Source organism: Polyodon spathula, chromosome 31 (genome assembly GCF_017654505.1).
Source record: "Polyodon spathula isolate WHYD16114869_AA chromosome 31, ASM1765450v1, whole genome shotgun sequence".
NCBI classification, from domain to species: Eukaryota; Metazoa; Chordata; class Actinopteri; order Acipenseriformes; family Polyodontidae; genus Polyodon; species Polyodon spathula.
In genome coordinates, this window is record NC_054564.1 from 3,173,566 (window position 1) to 3,195,009 (window position 21,444).

Genomic DNA, 21,444 nt, shown 5'->3' on the forward strand with positions numbered 1-21,444 from the left:
TTAGGGGAGGCAGGAGGGGATACAGACAAGCTGTACAGCAAAATTGCTATGCATATTTTTAAGCATTTAATTAAAATTTAGGATTTTTGAATGCGTAAAACGGCAGGTACGCAGCTGGTTAAAACTATAAACAGCTAAGAACATAAAAACATAAGAAAGTTTACAAACGAGAGGAGGCCATTCGGCCCATCTTGCTTGTTTAGTTGTTAGTAGCTTATTGATCCCAGCAGCTTCTTGAAGGATCCCAGGGTGTCAGCTTCAACAACTAAGTCACATTGACAAACGTTTCAGCTAGTGTCTTCAAGTGTATTAACAGTAGCCTGTATCTGAAATAAATAAAACCAAAAAGATATTTCACAGTTTGAAGAATAGTTTGATATAAAAAGTACAATTTATTTGCTTAAATGAGAATATACCTTTGACTTTTGTTCCTGGGTAGTAAGTGTTATTTCCTAATGCCTCAAAAGTATAGAAAATGGCTATTATTCCCCACAAACTTTGCTTTTGTGACCAGGACAGTGATATTTCAAAATATCACTATTTCCAATGGGAAAACGGGCAAATGTGTCTTTTCGTTCACATAAAGTCAGAAAAAAACAACATATGAATCCAAATTAACTTGTATTTATACTAAAGTAAAAAATGACTTTTACAAAAATGACTACAAAAGATTTAGAAGTGAGTAGTTTTTCGAGATTTACGATTATACTGTATTTACAGTATAATCGTAAATGTCAAAAACTACTCAATGATGATTTTACCTTTAGGTTCAGTAACTGGTGGCACCCCCTTGAGCAGCAATGACTTCACTAAGCGTTTCCTGTAACTGTTGGTCTGTCTTTCACATCGGTTTTGAGGAATTTTGGCCCATTCCTCCTTACAGAACTGCTTCAACTCAGTGACATTTGAGGGCTTTCTTGCATGGACAGCTCGCTTCAGGTCCTGCCACAACATTTCAAGGGGGTTTAGGTCCGGACTTTGACTAGGCCATTCTAAAACATGGATTTTCTTCTTCTGCAGCTATTCTTTTGTAGATCTGATTGTACATTTAGGATCATTGTCTTGCTTTCAGTTCAGCTTCAGCTCACGGATGGATGGCCTGACATTCTCCTCTAAAATCTTCTGATACAATGCAGAATTCATCATTGTGTCAAAGATGGCAAGCTATCCAGGTCCTCAGGCAGGTTTCTCATTGAAGCCAAAAGGTTCTACCTTTAACTCGTCTGTCCAGAGAACACTGTTGAAGAAGTCTTGTGGATCATCTGTGTGCTCTTTGGCGAACTTCAGACGGGCTGCAATTTTTTTTTAGAGAGCAGTGGTTTCCTCCTGGCTATCCTTCCATGAACACCTTTCTTGTTCAGTCTTTTTCTGATAGTTGAGTCATGAACACTCACATTAGCCAAGGCCAGAGTGGCCTGCAGATCCTTTGATGTTACTCTGGGGTTCTTTGTGACTTCCTTGATGATTTTCCGATTTGTTCTTGGAGAGATTTTGGTAGGACGACTGCTCCTGGGTAGAGTGACTGTGGTCTTGAACTTTCTCCATCTGTCTGGCAGTGGATTGGTGGAGCTCCAAATCCTTAGAACTGGTTTTGTAACCCTTTCTAGACTGACAAGCATCAATAACTGTTTTTCTGAGGTCCTCACAGATTTCTTTTGATCGTGGCATGACGTGTTTCCACACACCTGTATAGTGAAGACCAAACTCACAAAGTTTCTGATCTTTATATAGGGTGGGACCTCCCAAACTCACCCCTGAAGATCTGCCTAATTATTTAAACACCTGATTCTAATTATCCTCTTAATTGAGCTGATAAAACCAGGGGTTCACTTACTTTTGCACATACCCTGAATCTTAATTACTCATTGTTTGTCTAAGTCATACATCATTTTGTTTCAAAAGACATGGAATTGATTAATATAAACCTTATTGCATATTTAAGAAAAGAAGGCTATCGTGGTAAAACTATGGAATTTCCATAATTATCATAGGGGTTCACAAACTTTCTCGGCACTGTACATAGCTAAAGGCAGGTCTTGAGAAGGTATCCAAATACATGTTTACTTGTCACAAGATAGATTAAGGATTTATGTTACAATTACTTTATCATAACTGTTATCACTACAATAGTATTCAACTGAATTTAAACCAATTTGATTAGCTTTTCAAACATTTTCTTTACATACAGCAACATAACAAACACAGGGAGATACAAAAGGGCAGTTATTAATTTTCTGCCTGGCTGGTATGTCTAATGAGACACTGACAGAGCTAATGCCAGCATGGTATCATGGAATTTTTCTGTACAAGCTTACATTGTTCCTTCAGACAAGAATAAGGTCAGTTCTGTCTGCCCGGGAGAGTGTGTGGGACGTAAACAAGTGCCTGCTGAATCAAACACTGCAAAATGCTGAGACTCTCCTTGTAATCGAGTTTAGAGAGGAACTCTTCCCTTAAGGCTATTTGAACAAGCTCTCTTTGTTAGTTTTTCTTCTTTCTTTTTTCCTGGCAAACAGTTTTGTTTAAACTGTGCTGCTCAAATAGTGACAGAAAATATGTGCTTTAAATGAGGGAATGTAGAATACTTGATTCCATGGTGCAGTGTTTTAGATCTACATTTTGTTGTGGGTCATGTTATAAAATGTAATTGAATAACAAACAACAAATTCCTTCTGGATAATCTGGCCAGATGTTGATAATATCCAGCTCTCATTTTGACACTGCTGATGTGAACCCAACCTAAACAATTACAGAACAGCTGGCTTTGGCTTGCGAAGTTCTGGAAAAACTTGTTTAACTTATAAAATAGGAGCTTGTTTGAATGTAGTTGCACATTAAATGATGAGTCAGATCTCTAGACAGCTTTAGTTTTCCGCAAAGTTGCGTTGGTTTGCAAAATACAAGTTTATGCCAATTTGAGATGCATGCAGTGTATGCATATAGCATCACAGAAAAATGAGGCAAAACATTCAAATGGATCTTAGTCCTTATTCGTATAACTTTAACTCATGAGTTATTTAAATAATGTTTTTCAAGTCTGTTATGGCAGAGAATGGTGTCTGGAATGTATTACCAAACTACATTATTGATGCTGAATCATTGGGACCCTTTTAAAAAAACAGTATGGAGATCAATGCATTGAACTGTTATAGACTGCAGCAGTGTTTTTAATAATGCTCTAGAACAGTTTTATGACATTGAAACTTCATTTTAATCCACACACTTCTTTAAATAGCTTCCAAGTTAAAGCACTCTATAAAATCCACTGGAATAAAAGCACAGTAAGTTATAATGAAATAAACCTTTGTATCATTTAACTTAATAAACCTTGAATCATCTTACTTATTCTTGCTGATTCATTAAATGAATATGGTGAATATTTACATTGTGTGATTCTGTAGAAGCTGCCAGCACAAAGAAATAACATTTCATTGATTATCACCACCAGATTTTGTATAATTGTTTCTAAACACACCCAACTTTTATATCTCAGCTATCTCTGAAGCCTTGGAAAGAATTACTTCAGTTTGGCAGGCTCTTGCTCCAGTTTTATTTGCGGCATGTAAAAGATTATTTTTGAGAGTTTCAGCTTTTTGTCAAGCATGAATTTCAAAGTTGTGATTCAGCTGGGTTCAAGGGCCTGCTTTGTACATTGGTCCGTAATACAAATTCTAGATCTGCAGTAAATTAACCCCTGTATGGTGCTTTTTAAAAGAAATAAGTGAGCTACTATATTTATATGTTTGCAACCAGGGTCTGCTGATCTTAGGTGTGGAAAATATATGCTATTTATTTGTGAAGATCACGATTTTTCTTTAATGTTGTGTAGCTATTATAACAAATGCAGAAATTATCATGATTATTTTTATAAGTGTATTAAGTATATATACATGTTTAATTTGCTAAGAGTGTTATACTGTTTCATTGTTTTTAATCGTTACTGCTTTAAAAATAACTAGAATTCTATCCCTCATATCTATTATGTTTTAATCCCCCTTTTGTTTTTGACCAGTGGCCATTCTAAACTCATGACATTTCTAATGTATGAAATTGTACTAGTAGTGTACAGTATTGGAGATAAATTACTTTTTAGATTGCGATGTGTAAACACAATACTAGTATCAGCAACCACATTATAAAGTTTCATGTATTGTATTATCTCATACTTCTCTACTGAAAATGGTACTCATCTGTACTAAAACATGGTGTTTTATTTTGATGTGCTGTTCTCCATCTTCCTAGTCACTTCTCAACTGAGGACTCTGGTGGAAAAACATTCTACTAGGCCCAAAACAACATTCAACACAGAAATAGATTATAGATTATTTTAAATACTGAAGAACAACGATAATAATACTGTCCACAGGTCAGTAACCCCTTGCTAATCATTTTTTGATTACAGCTTTTAATTGATACCTCACGCCCCCCAAAAAAAACCAAAAACTAAAAAAAAAACATAAGCCTGTGTTTCAGTGTTATGTGCCAGTCATACTAATGTAAGATCCACATTTCTGCACATTTCTTGGTTCTGTTTATACAAATGGATAACAATGTTTTTTCCACCAATCCTGTCAAGTATTTTATCCTGCCTGTTTTAAAAGCATCTTTTCCTGTTTCTTGGCTGGTGGTCCTGTACTATGGGCTTCTGGCGCTGGATGGCTATCGACTGCCAATTCTGAATGGTATTAGTGCTAAATTAATTTTTATTTTTCAGCAAATGAAGCTTCTGAAATTCTTAATGATCTGGAGGGTATACCAGCAACTTACACACACACACATACACATTGTAGGAACCCATAACCATAACACTGTTACAAGTGGCAATACTTACACTGTAATCAAAAACACTTTCATGAAACTCTGTGGTAATGTAGCAGTTGAATGGGAACATAATGTTTCTGCCCTATGGTAAAAAAAACCTGGCCTTGGCATTTCCTTATTTTTAACAATAGTGTCAAAATAGTATGAATCAATACACACATGAAGGAAAACTCCCATTTCCCCTAGTGCTAAGTAACTTATAAACGAGTTGTATAATTTGATATCCAAATTCCTATCTATTTTGGATTATTTTTTAACAAATAAAATGTAAATTATGTAAAAAAATGATTATCTTTTTTATGGATTGTCAGATATTTGACTACAGCACTTTAATAAAACCCTCTTCACTAAATAAATTGTGTGAACCTGTAACTAGTTACTTAGTCCATGAAGAGCCATAAATGAAGCAATTTTCATCTTGATCACTTCGAACTAAGCACCCAATCATGCTTTCTTTGTTAAGTCATTTCCTGCTCAAATGCAAACACAAATGCTTCAGGTAATGCATTTCAGACAGAGGCTAGGTGTAAATGTATTCTTTGATTTCAATGGTTTCTTAAAGGAATTGCTCAAGTGCTGGACAGTTTGCATATTACATAAAACTGTGACTTTCTAATTGGGAGCCTTGGATAATTTGCATATTAGCTAACTAATGTCTGAGATTTCACACTTAGTACATTTCTTTATAGATAATGTGTGAATTAACTAGTTATAACATAAATTATTATGCAAATACACAAATTAGTATGCATCAAATAATGGACTTTAAAAGCCCAATACAATTGAACAGTTGGTTACAGGGGTGTTCTGTTGACTGTCAATACAAAAGGTTAGTGTACAATAAGCGGAAGGCAAACACAAAAACAAACATAACTGGACTGTCATACGAGTAGAATTACAGAGTGAATAATGGCACTTTCAATTATGGTTCTCAGCTCTCCACTGTCCCTCACTTCCTCTGTTTTAATCTCTATAGCCAAGGCCAAGAAAGCAGCTGAGAAGGAAGCCAAAGCCAAGAAAGAGAAAGAGCCCAAACCCACCAAGAAACCGAAACCCCCAAAACCAACCAAGAAACCGAAACCCCCCAAACCGACAAAGAACCCTAAACCCCCCAAACCAACAAAGAACCCTAAACCTCCGAAACCAACCAAGAAACCCAAAGGCAAGAAGAAAACAGAGGTGAAAATACTGGAGGAGAAGACACCAGAGGAACGTGAGACGAAACTAAAACTGGAGGAGAAAGAAGAGCGAGTTCTGACTGAGCTTGGCTGGGACAAATGTAAGTATTAGTGTTATATCCATAATTGTAACACTATTTGCACTGGACAAAAAAACAGTGTCTTCAGAGATAGTCAAAAGCAGAGGTCACCACCTCTCAGATGTGGATTTGTTTTTATCAAGGAAGGTCAGTAAATTCAAATGTGATGTTGTGGCCAGAGAAGGCGCTTTTGTGCATTATTTGTTAACAATGAACTGAATGTAAATAACTTGTGCAAGATGGAGGAAGTACGAAGTGGATCAGCCTAGCACCTTGTCATTGATTTTAGTATCTTTTAGTATTTTGAAGTATAAGTATCCATATTAGATAGACAGTCAGACTGTAGAAACCAGCCTATAAAAATCACTTGCAAGTTTGTTATAAGGTTGTTATGCAAGTTTGACTGTAAGTGGTGAAGTTTGATAAACATTTTTCTTTTGGGAATTAAACTGTTTTCTATAAATTAGGTGACAAACACTGGCCATCCCGACTTTCACCAGTTTCAAATATCAAATGAAAATATTACACTGTTCATAGTGTATCTTTGGTGGAGCCTTGTAACCTTGGAAACGATAAGAACAAGAGCATAATAGTGTTGCCTGAATGATGTTAAGATGTGTGAGATTTTGATACTGTGATAGCATGTTGGCAAACTTTGGAAACAATACAGTCGTTGTACCCATAAGCACTGGGTTGTATGGGCCCATGGTGCCCAACCACCATCAATATTCTGGAATGTGAGCCCAGCACCACCAATGTTTGAGCACACACATAACAATCGTATGTGCCTTTTGATAGTAACAATGTATTTTATACAGGATATGTTTTTAAAATTCCCCTCATAATGGTAAAATATGCGTGAAACAGCATACCTATAGAATAAAATTTCACACCAGATTAGTTTAACAGAAAAATCAGCATTATTTCTATTTCGTTAGAAGTGTAAGTTCTGATCCTTATTCATTGGCACAAGCCTTTCACAGACCACTGGCTCTCTCACAAAGTGATAAAACGTTATCATAACCCTGGATCACAGACCTTAACGTCAATTTTCCTTCAAGCCTGCTGCAATCATGGATGCAGCATCCTTGAGGTTATATGGTTACATTTCTATTTCAGGGAACCAGGGTTATGATAATAACCTAACGTTCCCTTTCAAGTACCTTGTGCACCCCAGCCATCCCAGACAGAGCCCCATCCCAGGCTAGACAGGTCTGTAGTGACCGTCTCCTTTCTGGTAAAACTGCCCAGCACTCTGCCGAGGCATAGATGGAGAGTCTGTTTCCACCAAGAGAGCACCTTTAGACAGTGACGAGACACTATCGATAGACAACCGCGGTTCAACACAGGCTTAAAAACCCTGCTGCCGAACTAGGCCGTAAGAGGGTGCATGCAGAAGACCCAGTGGAAGGGTCTTGGAGCCTGCCTCCATCAACCCCAGAAGTCTCTGGAACGTCACTATCTTGAGCGCACTGTTGACCTGAAAAAGCTCTGAACAGGCAACTATTAACTAACAAACAGGCAAATGGCAAGACACAGAACTTGTATGCTGTTCCCTGAAAGCAAACCGGAGGTACTTCCTGTGCACTGGTTTTATGGGGATGTGGAAATAGGCATCTTTGAGGTCCATCGTGATGAACCAGCCATGAACACCTGTTGCATTGTCAACATTTTGAACCTCCTTCAACCCAGATACAGGTTGACCAGGTTCCTGCCTACAGCCTGCCCATTGAGCTTTGACACACAAAGCAGATTCTTATTAACCAGGCATCACTCTTCCAGCTGTTGTGGTGAGGGCAGAAAGGGACCTCAGCAAACAGGACTGGTAAGCTACCAGAATACTATTATACTTACCCAGCCATGTGGCGAATGCACTTGCTGAATAGGCATGCTTGAGGATCACCTCCGAGACCTGGCACTGCTTGTTGGGACAGATAGCATCCTTGGAAAGGAGCTTGTCACAAAGACAGCTGTAGTGGGTGACATCAGACCAGAAACAGGGACCAACACAGAACAGACAGAGACGTGGAGTTTGGTGAAGCTGAGTGCTTGGTTGCCAAAACAAAGAGACAAACAAAAACAGACTGCACAGACAAACACGGTGAGCTGCTATTATTATAACTATTATTATTACCTTCGTCTCCAATCCCGTACTCCACTCACCGAACACACAACACCGAGTGAGTGAAAACATGCTGCTTTTATGCAGCTGTACCGAGACTCGATTGCTAATCAATCATTCACTTGGAGTCTCAGTACAACTGCATATGATTGAATAATGTGCTATTCCCTGTGCTTACATACAACACCAAAATACACACAGGGGCGGGGCAACATTGACACAGAGCTCTAAATTAGGTGCCTATACCAAAACGGCAAGTGAGGTGTCCACTGGCAGAAAAAAGGACCAGGCCCAGCTTATTCTCATTATGCACCCAATACAGGGTATCCACTGACCAGGAAACAGCCAGAGCTGCAACTGGATGATCCCAGGACTGGATTTCAAAAATAAAATCTGGCTGCATTGTGGGGGACACGGGAGAGGTGGTAGGCTCATCATCAAAGATAGCTTTGTTTCACCTTCTGTAGTCCAGGGCACTTGCAAGATGGCAATGGCCTTCTTGATCAGAGCTAGAAGCTCTGCTGACAGGGAACACCAGCTCCTGTTTGCCCACCTCGTCAGAGGCGGCATCACCTCCAAGGGGACAGACAGGGCAGGCTGTGTCGAACATTCACGCAGTAATTCTGCGAGCACTGTTCCTTGGTGGGAAACAGCTGCCCAGAGTTTTTCCATCTGCTCTGAGTCTACCAATTGTTTGGAATGGCGACTCCTCCTGTTTCCTCGGGGAGGAGAAGGAGAAGCAGAGGAAGATCGTGAAGACCTTCCCTGGGGCGTCACCCTCTCCCTTAGTACAGAGCCATGGGGTCAGGATGCAGCCACCTCTCTAACAGAGGGTGAGGGGGAAGAGCACTGTGCAGGAGTAAAGGATGCATAGAGCTCTGTAGAACAAAACCAGTTTGGTATTGGACCGGGGTCATGAGCGGGCCATGTAGGATCAGGTAGAAGCCGTGTTGGTTCGGTACCGGTTCGGTGACTTCAGCACCAGGTCGGTACAGTTCCAGATCGGAACCTGGATGGTACCGGGACAGCACTGGTTTGGTTTGGTGCGGTGACTTTAGCTCGGTGTAGGTATGGTACCAGATCGGTTTGGTGACATTAGCACAGTCAGCACTCACATGAGACTGAGGGGAGCCTGCTTATCAGAATAAACTAACAACCTTCATAATGGTAAAGCTTGTGGGAACAATTCAATAATTGATCATTTAATGTCTGGGATGATTAGTTCTCTCAATAATAATATTTAAATTGACGTGTTTCAAAAGATCGAGGATTTACTATGAACACGCATTCACGCGCAGACACATGGAATTGTTGATCAATAGTAGTATTTTATTAAGTTCACAAATAATAAACAGAAATCAGAAAAGTCAGAAAGTAAATCGCTTAGTCTCTAAACACAAAGCACAATTCCAAAGCTCTCACTGCACTCATGCTTGAGGAGAAGGCAGCTGAAACATGACACCGCCTTTCCCATGCAACACACACACACACACACACACACACACACACACACACACACACATCCAGTGCACAGAGTACATCTGAGATAATGCAGACAATCTTAACCCTTTGCAATCTATTTATTCTCAGGCTGTCAGGCTGGTCCTGTCCAATTAATGTTTGTGAACAAAATAAAATTTCAGACCACATGCTGTTCAAATTGAAATAAAGTGACTTTGTTTGCTTAAAACATGTAACAAAGCAGTGCAAGTCCAAAGGGAACCCTATATAAAGACAACAGTACCAAATTTTTGAACAAAAAACATGTTTTTTGTATTTATATATATATATATATATATATATATATATATATATATATATATATATATATAATAAACAAAGCTGTTTCCCACCAAGGAACAGTGCTCGCAGAATTACTGCGTGAATATTCGACTCAGCCTGCCCTGTCTGTCCCCTTGGAGGTGATGCCGCCTCTGACGAGGTGGGCAAACAGGAGCTGGTGTTCCCTGTCAGCAGAGCTTCTAGCTCTGATCAAGAGGGCCATTGCCATCTTGCAAGTGTCCTGGACTACAGAAGGTGAAACAAAGCTATCTTTGATGATGAGCCTACCACCTCTCCCGTGTCATGACAGAAATTATCTGTATGTGTCCATGTGTGCGAGCAGCCCTGCACAGTGTTTATTTTAGAACGGGATCTCCCCTTCCGCCCCTGTGTTATTTTGTATTTGGTTATTTTATATTTGTGTTTATAGATGACGGCGATCCGCCATGTGTTTTGTATTTGTTTATTATTTTGTATGACGGCGCAGCCGTGCATTTTTGTGTTATTGTTTTAAAAATGTATTTGTTTATAAATGACGTTTTGTTTTGCAGCGTGGATGGGAATCCCCATCCACCGTATTAAAACCCGTGCAGAAGGTGGCCATCTCCCGAATTAAATAAGTGATTAATTTATTGCTAATCGAGAGATGGTCACCTGTATAAATACCTGCAGCTCTCTCCATGTTAAGGGAGGTGTTCAAAAGTGGAGAATGGGAGAACGCGAGAGGCGAGGGAAAAAAAAGAATAAGGATCTGCGAAGGCTACTGCCCAGCCGGACCTTAGCGTTTATTTTTGTGTTCGTGATTTATTTTGTTTAATTGTTTTTTCTGCTCTGCGAGCAAGTGTTTATTTTTGTTCAAATATTTTGTTTATTTTTGTTCTTTAATAAAACTGGTCTGGGTCCCCGCAAAGCCATTTCCTGCCACACGTGGTGTTCAGCGTGGGATCACCAGCGCCTCCTGGACTCAGGCCAGAGGAGGTACTGCAGAGGGGTAATGCAGTTTTTTTTTTTTTTTTTTTTAAATTAATCGTTATTTTTTGGCGTGAAGAAAAGGAAAGAAGGATGGGAAGGAAGCAGCAGCAGCGCGGGGCTGGTCGCAAGCCCCACCACGCATCCAGCAAGGTGGACGTCTGCCTGACCTGCTTGAGGGGGGAGGAGTGGTGTTTTGAAGTTGGCAAGGTCGGGCACATGTCGCCCGACTACCACCACTCCCCACCCTGGGATCCTTCAAGAAGCTGCTTGATGAGATTTTGGGATCAATAAGCTACTAACAACCAAAAAAAATCAAGCAAGTTAGTTAGACATGATCTCCCGTTCCTAAAACCATGTTGACTGTCTCCCAGGACCCTGTTACCATAAAGGTACTTTTCCATTTTGGATCTTATTATAGTTTCCATAAGTTTGCATATAATAGGAGTCAGGCTTACTGGTCTGTAGTTACCTGGTTCAGTTTTGTTTCCCTTTTTGTGGATCGGTATTACGTTTGCAATTTTCCAGTCTGTCGGTACCACCCCTGTCGGTACCACCCCCAAAGCCACATTTCATCTCCAAAAATGAATCAAAGAGCACCAAAGACTGTGCAGTGACAGAAAGACAAAAGGGGGGAGGAGAGAGACTGTATGCTTCGGCAAAACATGCTCAAGGCAGCCAGGGTTACACCCAGTTGACTGATTTGAAAAATACCTGGTGTGGCAGGAAATGGCTTTGCGGGGACCCAGACCAGAAGAAGCACAACCAAAACAAAAGGTACGATGCAGTGGCACGTGCGCCGTTTTATAAAAAACAAAAATAAAAACACTTGCTCGCAGAGCAGAAATAAAACAATTAAACAAAATAAATCACGAACACAAAAATAAACGCTAAGGTCTGGCTGGGCAGTAGCCTTCACGGATCCTTATTCTTTTTAAATACATCTCTCGCCTCTCGCTCTCCTGTTCTTCATTTCTGAACACCTCCCTTAACATGGAGAGCTGCAGGTATTTATACAGGTGACCATCTCCCAATTAGCAATAAATTAATCACTGAATTCGGGAAATGGCGACCTTGTGCACAGGTTTTAATCAGGTGGTTGGGGCTTCCCATCCACGCTACAAAACAAAACGCACGGCGGTTCGCCATCATTTATAAACAAATACATTTTTAAAATAACACAGAAATGCACGGCTGCACCCTCATACAAAATAATAAACAAATACAAAACACAGGGTGGTTTGCCGTCATCTATAAACACAAATATAAAATAACACAGGGGCGGAAGGGGAGATCCCGTTCTAAAATAAACACTGTGCAGGGCTGCTCGCCCTGTTACATATACCCCCCCTTGTGCAAAGCACACATGGACCCAACGGCCACCTCCCCCCTCAGTCTCAATGTCCTGGAAGAGGGGTCTGGAGGAATCCATGGGGGGTGGCCATGGTGGGAGGTCCTCCTCCCCCCATGTCTTCCTGGCTGGTAGCTCCCTCTTCCGGGGCTTCAGCCACTGTTCCTCCTGCCACGAAAGTGCGGCTGGGGGTGCTGGTCTCCTGACCTCCCCCCCCCTTCTTCATGGCCAGCAGCTCCCCTTTTTGGGGCTCCGACCACAGTCCATCCTGCCGCGAAAGTGCGGCTGGGGGCGCTGGTCTCCTGACCCCCCCCCCCGACCCTTCTCCGGCAGTGAAACTGCTGCAGTGGGAGCAGGTCTCCTGACCTCCCCCCCAATCTCCGGCAGCGAAACTGCTGCTGGGGTTGGTGGTCTCCAGACCTCCTCCCCCTTCTTCGTGGCCGGCAGCTCCCCGGGCGATGTGGAGCGGTGGGCAACCCCGGGCTAAGCAAGGCAGGCATCCTTCGGCGAAGCGAGGCAGGGAGTCAGGACAAGCTGGGGTGCGGGTGTTGGCCCTCGTCTCTGCCACTGCGGCAGGGCAGTTCTTCCCAGTGCTTCCCTCAGCAGCCTATACAAGGGTTGCTGAGGACCACCAGCATCTAGTCCTGGTCCTTCTGGTGCAGGGAGAGGCAGCTCTTGCTCCTCTCCCCCTGATGGAGGTGGAGGCAGCTCCAGCTCCTCTCCTCGTGATGGTGGGGAAAGTGGTACCAGCAGACATTCACCCTCTGCTGGTGGACAGGGACCCCGCAGGCATTCTCCCTCTGCTGGTGGACAGGGACACAGCAGGCATTCACCCTCTGCTGGTGGAGGAGGCAGAGGCAGCTCCTGCTGCTCTGCTCCTGCCAATGGAGGTGGAGGAGGCGTGTAGTCTCCTGCCAGTGAAGGTGATGGAGGCGGAGGCAGCTCCTGCTGCTCTGCTCCTGCCGGTGAAGGTGGTGGAGGCAGAGGCAGCTCCTGCTCCTCCCCTTCTGGCGGCGAAGGCGGCAGGGGCTCCTCCCCTTCTGCCGGCAGCGGGGGGGACCAGCAGGCATGCTCCCTCTGCTGGTGGAAAGGTAACCAGCAGGCTCTCTCCCTCTGCTGGCGGCAGTGGTGGATGCAGAGGCAGCAGGCATTCTTCTGGTGGGAGGGGGAAGTTAGATGGGAAATGGCCCCACTCCCCACAGATGCAGCAACAATAGTGTACTCCCATGCTGTGGAGGAAGGCTTCCCATCCATCCTCCTCCTGTGGCTGTTGCTCTGTTTCCACCTCTACTTAAGAACATAAGAAAGTTTACAAACGAGAGGAGGCCATTCGGCCCATCTTGCTCGTTTGGTTGTTAGTAGCTTATTGATCCCAGAATCTCATCAAGCAGCTTCTTGAAGGATCCCAGGGTGTCAGCTTCAACAACATTACTGGGGAGTTGATTCCAGACCCTCTCAATTCTCTGTGTAAAAAAGTGCCTCCTATTTTCTGTTCTGAATGCCCCTTTGTCTAATTTCCATTTGTGACCCCTGGTCCTTGTTTCTTTTTTCAGGCTGAAAAAGTCCCTTGGGTCGACACTGTCAATACCTTTTAGAATTTTGAATGCTTGCATCAGGTCACCACGTAGTCTTCTTTGTTCAAGACTGAACAGATTCAATTCTTTTAGCCTGTCTGCATATGACATGCCTTTTAAGCCCGGAATAATTCTGGTCACTCTTCTTTGCACTCTTTCTAGAGCAGCAATATCTTTTTTATAGCGAGGTGACCAGAACTACACACAATATTCAAGATGAGATCTTCCCTTGATTTAAATTCAACACTTTTCACAATGTATCCGAGCATCTTGTTAGCCTTTTTTATAGCTTCCCCACATTGTCTAGATGAAGACATTTCAGAGTCAACAAAAACTCCTAGGTCTTTTTCATAGATTCCTTCTCCAATTTCAGTATCTCCGATATGATATTTATAATGTACATTTTTATTTCCTGCATGCAGTACCTTACACTTTTCTCTATTAAATGTCATTTGCCATGTGTCTGCCCAGTTCTGAATCTTGTCTAGATCATTATGAATGACCTTTGCTACTACAACAGTGTTTGCCACTCCTCCTACTTTTGTGTCGTCTGCAAATTTAACAAGTTTGCTTACTATACCAGAATCTAAATCATTAATGTAGATTAGGAATAGCAGAGGACCTACTTTCTGTTTTCTACATGTTAACCACTCCCCAATCCATGTACATGTGTTTCCTTGAATTCCAACTGTGTTCAGTTTGAGAATTAATCTTTTGTGCGGGACTTTGTCAAAAGCTTTTTGGAAATCCAAATAAACCATGTCATATGCTTTGCAATTATCCATTATCGATGTTGCATCCTCAAAAAAATCAAGCAAGTTAGTTAGACACGATCTCCCTTTCCTAAAACCATGTTGACTGTCCCCAGGACCCTGTTACCATAAAGGTAATTTTCCATTTTGGATCTTATTATAGTTTCCATAAGTTTGCATATAATAGAAGTCAGGCTTACTGGTCTGTAGTTACCTGGTTCAGTTTTGTTTCCCTTTTTGTGGATCGGTATTACGTTTGCAATTTTCCAGTCTGTCGGTACCACCCCTGTGTCAAGAGACTGCTGCATGATCTTGGTTAGCGGTTTGTAAATTACTTCTTTCATTTCTTTGAGTACTACTGGGAGGATCTCATCCGGCCCAGGGGATTTGTTTATTTTAAGAGCTCCTAGTCCCTTTAACACTTCTGCCTCAGTTATGCTAAAGTTATTTAAAACTGGATAGGAACTGGATGACATGTGGGGCATGTTGTTAGTATCTTCCTTTGTAAAAACTTGTGAAAAGTAATCATTTAATATATTTGCTATTTTTTTTTCTTCCTCTACGATTTTGCCATTTGTATCTCTTAAACATTTAATCTCCTCTTTGAATGTTCTCTTGCTGTTGTAATATTGGAAAAACATTTTGGAATTGGTTTTAGCTCCCTTAGCAATGTTCATTTCTATTTCTCTCTTGGTCTTTCTAACTTCCTTTTTGACTTGCGTTTGCAGTTCCGTGTACTCTTTCTGCGTACTTTCTTTTTGGTCCTTTTTTAATGCTCTGTAAAGTGTCTTTTTTTGCTGAATTTTTTTTTAAATTGATCTATTAAACCATTTTGGCAATTTAGTTTTACATTTAGATTTGTCTACTTTAGGGATGTAATTGTTTTGTGCCTCTAGTACTACATTTTTGAAGAACAACCATCCTTCTTCTTTCTGTGGGTGTTTTCTCTATTTTACTCCAATCTACTTCTGTTAGTCTCTGTTTCATACCTTCATGGTTTGCTTTTCTAAAATTGTAAACCTTAGCTTTAGTCATTATTTTTGGGGCTTTAAAAAACACTTCAGATGAGACCATGTTGTGGTCTGAGCTTGCCAGTGGTTCTCTGACCTCTGTTTTAGTTATTCTGTCTTCGTTATTTGAAAAGACTAAATCAAGGCATGCCTCCCCTCTAGTCGGTGCCTTGACAAATTGTGTTAGGAAGCAGTCACTACCCCTCCTCCTCTTCTGTCCTGCCTGTCTTTCCTATACAGTGTATACCCACAAATATTATGTTCGTCCCCATCACTCTCAGACAACCAAGTTTCTGTAACAGCTATCACATCATAGTTACTTGTTAGTGCAGTAGCTTCAAGTTCTAGAATTTTGTTTCTGATACTTCTAGCATTTAGATAAATACATTTAATGGTTGTCTTACCTGAGTTGTTGTTCTTGTTTTGATGCGGTCTCCCTTCTGTTTTTTTGTTGTTTTCTCCCCCCTTCCTTTCTAGTTTAAATGCTTCTGAACCTGCTCGATACATGGGATAGAAACGGGTCTGTGTAACACGACTGTTTAAAATGTATATTTGTATTTAGGCACAAGGATTGCACAGCACTTCACGTGCAAGTAAAAAGTAATAATATGTGAGCACGGGGAATTGCACTTTATTAATTCACGTGCAGTTGTACCGAGACTCCAATTGAATGATTGATTAGCAGTCGAGTCTCGGTACAGCTGCATAAAAACAGCATGTTTTCACCCACTCGCGGTTGGATGTTCGGTGAGTGGAGAACGGGAGAGAGAGGAGGATAAACTATTTACAACAATTGCTATTGCATGCTGGTGGGACCAGCACGATACTTGTTTATTTAGAAACTCACCGTGTTTGTCAGTGTGTCTGTCCGTTCACCGTTTCGTTAAGTATAGTCCGTTTTTGTTTGTCTCTTTTATTTTGGCGTAGAGTGCCGTGTCCTGTGTTTTTCGTGTTTGTTTAAACCTTTTATTTTGCAATAAACCGGCGCAAGCAAGCGCCTCATCATTTCATTTCATCCGTCCTGTTTTGTGTATTCATTTCCTGGTTCTGACGCCGCCCACTTCGGCCGTCTCTGTGACAGATATATATATATATATATATAGCCCATATATAATATATATATATATAGATATATATATATATATATATATATATATATATATATATATATCTCCATATAGGTAATTTTCCATTTTGGATCTTATTATAGTTTCCATAAGTTTACATATAATAAAAGTCAGGCTTATTGGTCTGTAAATAAAATAAAATAAATAAATAAAAAAAAATTGTAAATAAATTCATTTTTTTTCTCCCTTCCTCATCTTGGGTCCATTTCAGACAGAGTCCCATCTTGGGTCTGTTTTTAGGCAGTCTTGGAGTTGCAGCCCCTTAGCAGAGTGACATTACCTTTTTTACATTCGATGTGGATAGCAAAATGTTTAGTTTTGCTTGTATATTTATAGTATTTTCACTCCGCTAGCCACTTTCATTAGGTAATTTGTGTCTCTTGCCTCTTTAAACTCCCAATCCTTTGATGTTTGAATGTCCTTTTCCACTGGGACGTCACTAGTTTATGTCTTCATTGCATCAAAACGGTTGTTATTGCATGTGTGAATTATCTTTACATAATTCAACTGTCCTTTTAGCCTAATCCAGTTCAGGCGCCACCTAGCCCCAGTCACCTCGTTCAGTAGGTCACAAAGTTCGCTATGATTACAAGAAAGAAGCCCTCTTCTCAAGACACAGCAGTTTGCCTTGTTTCTCAAGACACACAGTTTCATTAATTAATCCAGTTACATTTCCAATACATGTTCATGTATTATTATTATATTCAGGGAATATATCCCACAGTAGTAATCGTACACTGGCCATGAATTTTGTAAACATTAAAGGTGTGCTGACATAAGGGGGTTTAACAGTACAGTACAGGAGAAAATCTGTCCCGGGAGATGTGCGGGAGAAGGGTCCAAAATATTGTAGACTCCCGGTGAATACGGGAGACTCCTGCTGAATACAGAAGAGTTATCAGGAGAGCTATCAGGAGAGTTATAAGGAGAGCTATCAGGAGAGTTATCAGGTCTGCATCTGCAGGGATCGGGTCAGCGGGCAGCAGAGTTCTTGGAATATCTTCTGTAAGGGAGCATAGTTCTTGGAATCTCCTCTGTAAGGGAGCAGAGTTCTTGGAATGTCTTTTGTAAGGGAGCAGAGTTTGTGAGGTACTTTGGTGTTGGTCATTCTGCGTTTAATCAAAGGATGAGCTCTGGGTTTTCCAAGAGCCTTGAGCAATTCAAAACATGTTACACTCTCATTGGAGCTGCAGACATGTAGAAAATGTGACTGTTTATCCAGGCAATGTTTAGAATGGCATGAAATAGTGCTTTTGCAACATATCAGCTTCAAATGACTCTAGAAATTACTCCTAGTAGCTAAAAAAAAAGATTAATTCTAAATCAATGACTGATCAAAAAATGTCACACAAGTATAATCCAGGTGTACCCTGGACCCAAATACCCAGCGGTACAGAAACACAGAGTAGCCAGCCCAGCAAGAATGCCACCATACAGCTGTCGCTGACTTCACATGAAACTACTACGAGGGCACAGTGAGTGGCTGAGCGTAGCAGAAGAGCAGTGGGCATTTTAAAGTGCTCTGGGTCCACAGAACCCATGGATAGGAGTTACAGATTAATCATTTCAAGACCCAGTTTTTTTCAAAGGAACTGTGTGTGTGTGTTTCCGTCTAGTCATGTTGACACTTGATCATCACAATAATTCTGTTCTTCAATTTTAGTTACAAAAAAATTGATTGATTGACAGCCTGTCAGCCTAACCCATTTTTGTTTTGTGAATAGAACTCCAACTTTATTTTTCTCCTTTTTTTAAGTTGATATTTACCCACCACCAGAGATCCCTGTAACAACTGCTATTGAACAAGAGAGAGAAGAGAGGAGAGAAGATGATGACTATTGGGATATAAAATGTGAGTAACGTTAAGCATTCATTCCTCATATTCACAACTAAAATCATTCTAACACCCTTTAAACAGATTTACAAAGCTTTTGCTTCACTGGCATTAACCATTTCTTTAAAAATGCCACAGAATTACAGATGAACCATCAAATTAGCTTCAAAAGCTGTTTTTGTTGTTTTTATTATTTCTCTTATTATTTTGTGATGTTTGCTATCATTTGAGTAGCTCTTGGTTAGTTGCCCCAAAATTGAGTTATTATCATTTTTCTCTAAATCTGTCTTGCTTCAAACTTGTCTGGAGAATTCTAAGTGCCAGGATGAAACAACCTTCAACATTCCATTTAAATCATGTGACATTGTGTCCTTCAGCTCTGTCTTTATATATATATATATATATATATATATATATCTATATATATATATATATATATAAAGTTATAGGTGATATGCACTAGGTGAAACTCAATATTTGTAGTATAACAGAGTACTAAACTTATCTGACGGGAAGGGTGTTCCATTCCGGCACTTAGGAATCTCCAGACAAGCTCAAAGCTGGATATAGGCAAAGTTAGAGAAACAATAATAACTCAATATTGAGAGCAACACAGAAAGTATAAAAAAGGTATCTGAAGCTCTTACACCAAATTCATTTAGTGGTTACATTTAGTTTTTTTTTTCATTTTTATAGAGGCTGTAGTATAATGTTTAAATTGTTTCAGGTTTGTTTACAGACCCCTTACAGTTTTGAAGATGTTTGAAATTGTCCTGAGTAATTGCTATTCCAATTATAATTTATTTTATTTTATTTATTTGATGTTAAGGTGCCTGAGCCCTTTTCAATTCTAGTTGCCTCTCTTTTATTAAAGAGATGTATAATCCTAACAGAAAGGCAGTATTCTTCTATAATGTAATAACGTGCACATGTACCAGGATTAAAGAGTACAGGGTTAAAAAAAAAATACAGTGTAATGTGTTCCTACAACTGTGTAAATAACATAAGAACATAAGAAAGTTTACAAACGAGAGGAGGCCATTCGGCCCATCTTGCTCGTTTGGTTGTTAGTAGCTTATTGATCCCAAAATCTCATCAAGCAGCTTCTTGAAGGATCCCAGGGTGTCAGCTTCAACAACATTACTGGGGAGTTGATTCCAGACCCTCACAATTCTCTGTGTAAAAAAGTGTCTCCTATTTTCTGTTCTGAATGCCCCTTTTTCTAAACTCCATTTGTGACCCCTGGTCCTTGTTTCTTTTTTCAGGCTGAAAAAGTCCCTTGGGTCGACACTGTCAATACCTTTTAGAATTTTGAATGCTTGAATTAGGTCGCCACGTAGTCTTCTTTGTTCAAGACTGAACAGATTCAGTTATTTTAGCCTGTCTGCATATGACATGCCTTTTAAGCCCGGAATAATTCTGGTCGCTCTTCTTTGCACTCTTTCAAGAGCAGCAATATCTTTTTTATAGCGAGGTGACCAGAACTGAACACAATATTCAAGATGAGGTCTTACAAGTGCATTGTACAGTTTTAACATTACTTCCCTTGATTTAAATTCAACACTTTTCACAATGTATCCGAGCATCTTGTTAGCCTTTTTTATAGCTTCCCCACATTGCCTAGATGAAGACATTTCTGAGTCAACAAAAACTCCTAGGTCTTTTTCATAGATTCCTTCTCCAATTTCAATATCTCCCATATGATATTTATAATGTACATTTTTATTTCCTGCGTGCAGTACCTTACACTTTTCTCTATTAAATGCCATTTGCCATGTGTCTGCCCAGTTCTGAATCTTGTCTAGATCATTTTGAATGACCTTTGCTGCTGCAACAGTGTTTGCCACTCCTCCTACTTTTGTGTCGTCTGCAAATTTAACAAGTTTGTTTACTATACCAGAATCTAAATCATTAATGTAGATTAGGAATAGCAGAGGACCTAATACTGATCCTTGTGGTACACCGCTGGTTACCACACTCCATTCTGAGGTTTTTCCTCTAATCAGTACTTTCTGTTTTCTACATGTTAACCACTCCCTAATCCATGTACATGCGTTTCCTTGAATCCCAACTGCGTTCAGTTTGAGAATTAATCTTTTGTGCGGGACTTTGTCAAAAGCTTTCTGGAAATCTAAATAAACCATGTCATATGCTTTGCAATTATCCATTATCGATGTTGCATCCTCAAAAAAATCAAGCAAGTTAGTTAGGCACGATCTCCCTTTAACAAACCTGTCCTTTTAAAATATAGCGTTACCCATCCCCATGTGCTGCTGCCCTAACCCTAACTGTAAACCCCAGTGCACAAGAGTTACCATTTTGAAAAGATCTTTGAAATAGTCTTTAAAGTTATAAGTATAAAAAACTGTCAGGATGTTACCAATGAAAAGAAAAATGACAAGTACATTATTTAAACAGTTGTAGCAACACATGGGGAGACGTGTAACACTATATTTTAAAAATATTTTCCAGCATATAATTATTATAGTGACATTTTTAAAGTGTAGCATATACAGAGTGGTGTGTATCTGGCATATAATGATTATAGCTCACATGTGTTACCACTGCTGTTCCATCCATAGGACTGGGGAGGGGGTGGGGGAGATCTAGAATGGCTCCTGTGTGATTGTTTAGCTGTAAATTGAAAGTCCAGTTTCTTTCTTTACTGTGAGAATGGGATTATTTATCTAATAGAATACATGTCCGATTCTTGATATCTGAAGTCCACTGGAGGTGAGAATGAGGACTCGCTAGATTTTGTTTTCTGTTTAGTTGGTGCTCCAATATATTTTGATTTGAATACTTTTCTTTGACTGAGTCCTCAACCACATCTCCAATTCATTA

At 40.3% G+C, this 21,444-nt stretch overlaps 2 protein-coding genes across 6 annotated transcripts in view; one reads left to right on the forward strand and one right to left on the reverse strand.

Moving 5' to 3' along the window:
• The window catches only part of rnf122 (ring finger protein 122), a 241,334-nt gene that overhangs the window by 140,414 nt on the left and 79,476 nt on the right, over positions 1-21,444 (reverse strand). The window lies entirely within an intron of this gene.
• LOC121303071 (inactive carboxypeptidase-like protein X2) overlaps positions 1-21,444 on the forward strand; it is a 79,417-nt gene that overhangs the window by 24,988 nt on the left and 32,985 nt on the right. For 3 of the 5 annotated variants that reach the window (XM_041233485.1, XM_041233484.1, XM_041233486.1), the window contains exons 3-4: positions 5,798-6,100; positions 18,523-18,618. In XM_041233485.1, the coding sequence (XP_041089419.1) occupies positions 5,798-6,100; positions 18,523-18,618 (399 nt within the window). Of the gene's footprint in view, positions 1-4,525; positions 4,683-5,797; positions 6,101-18,522; positions 18,619-21,444 lie in introns of those variants that run through there. The other 2 variants (XM_041233487.1, XM_041233488.1) reach the window with 2 other exon arrangements.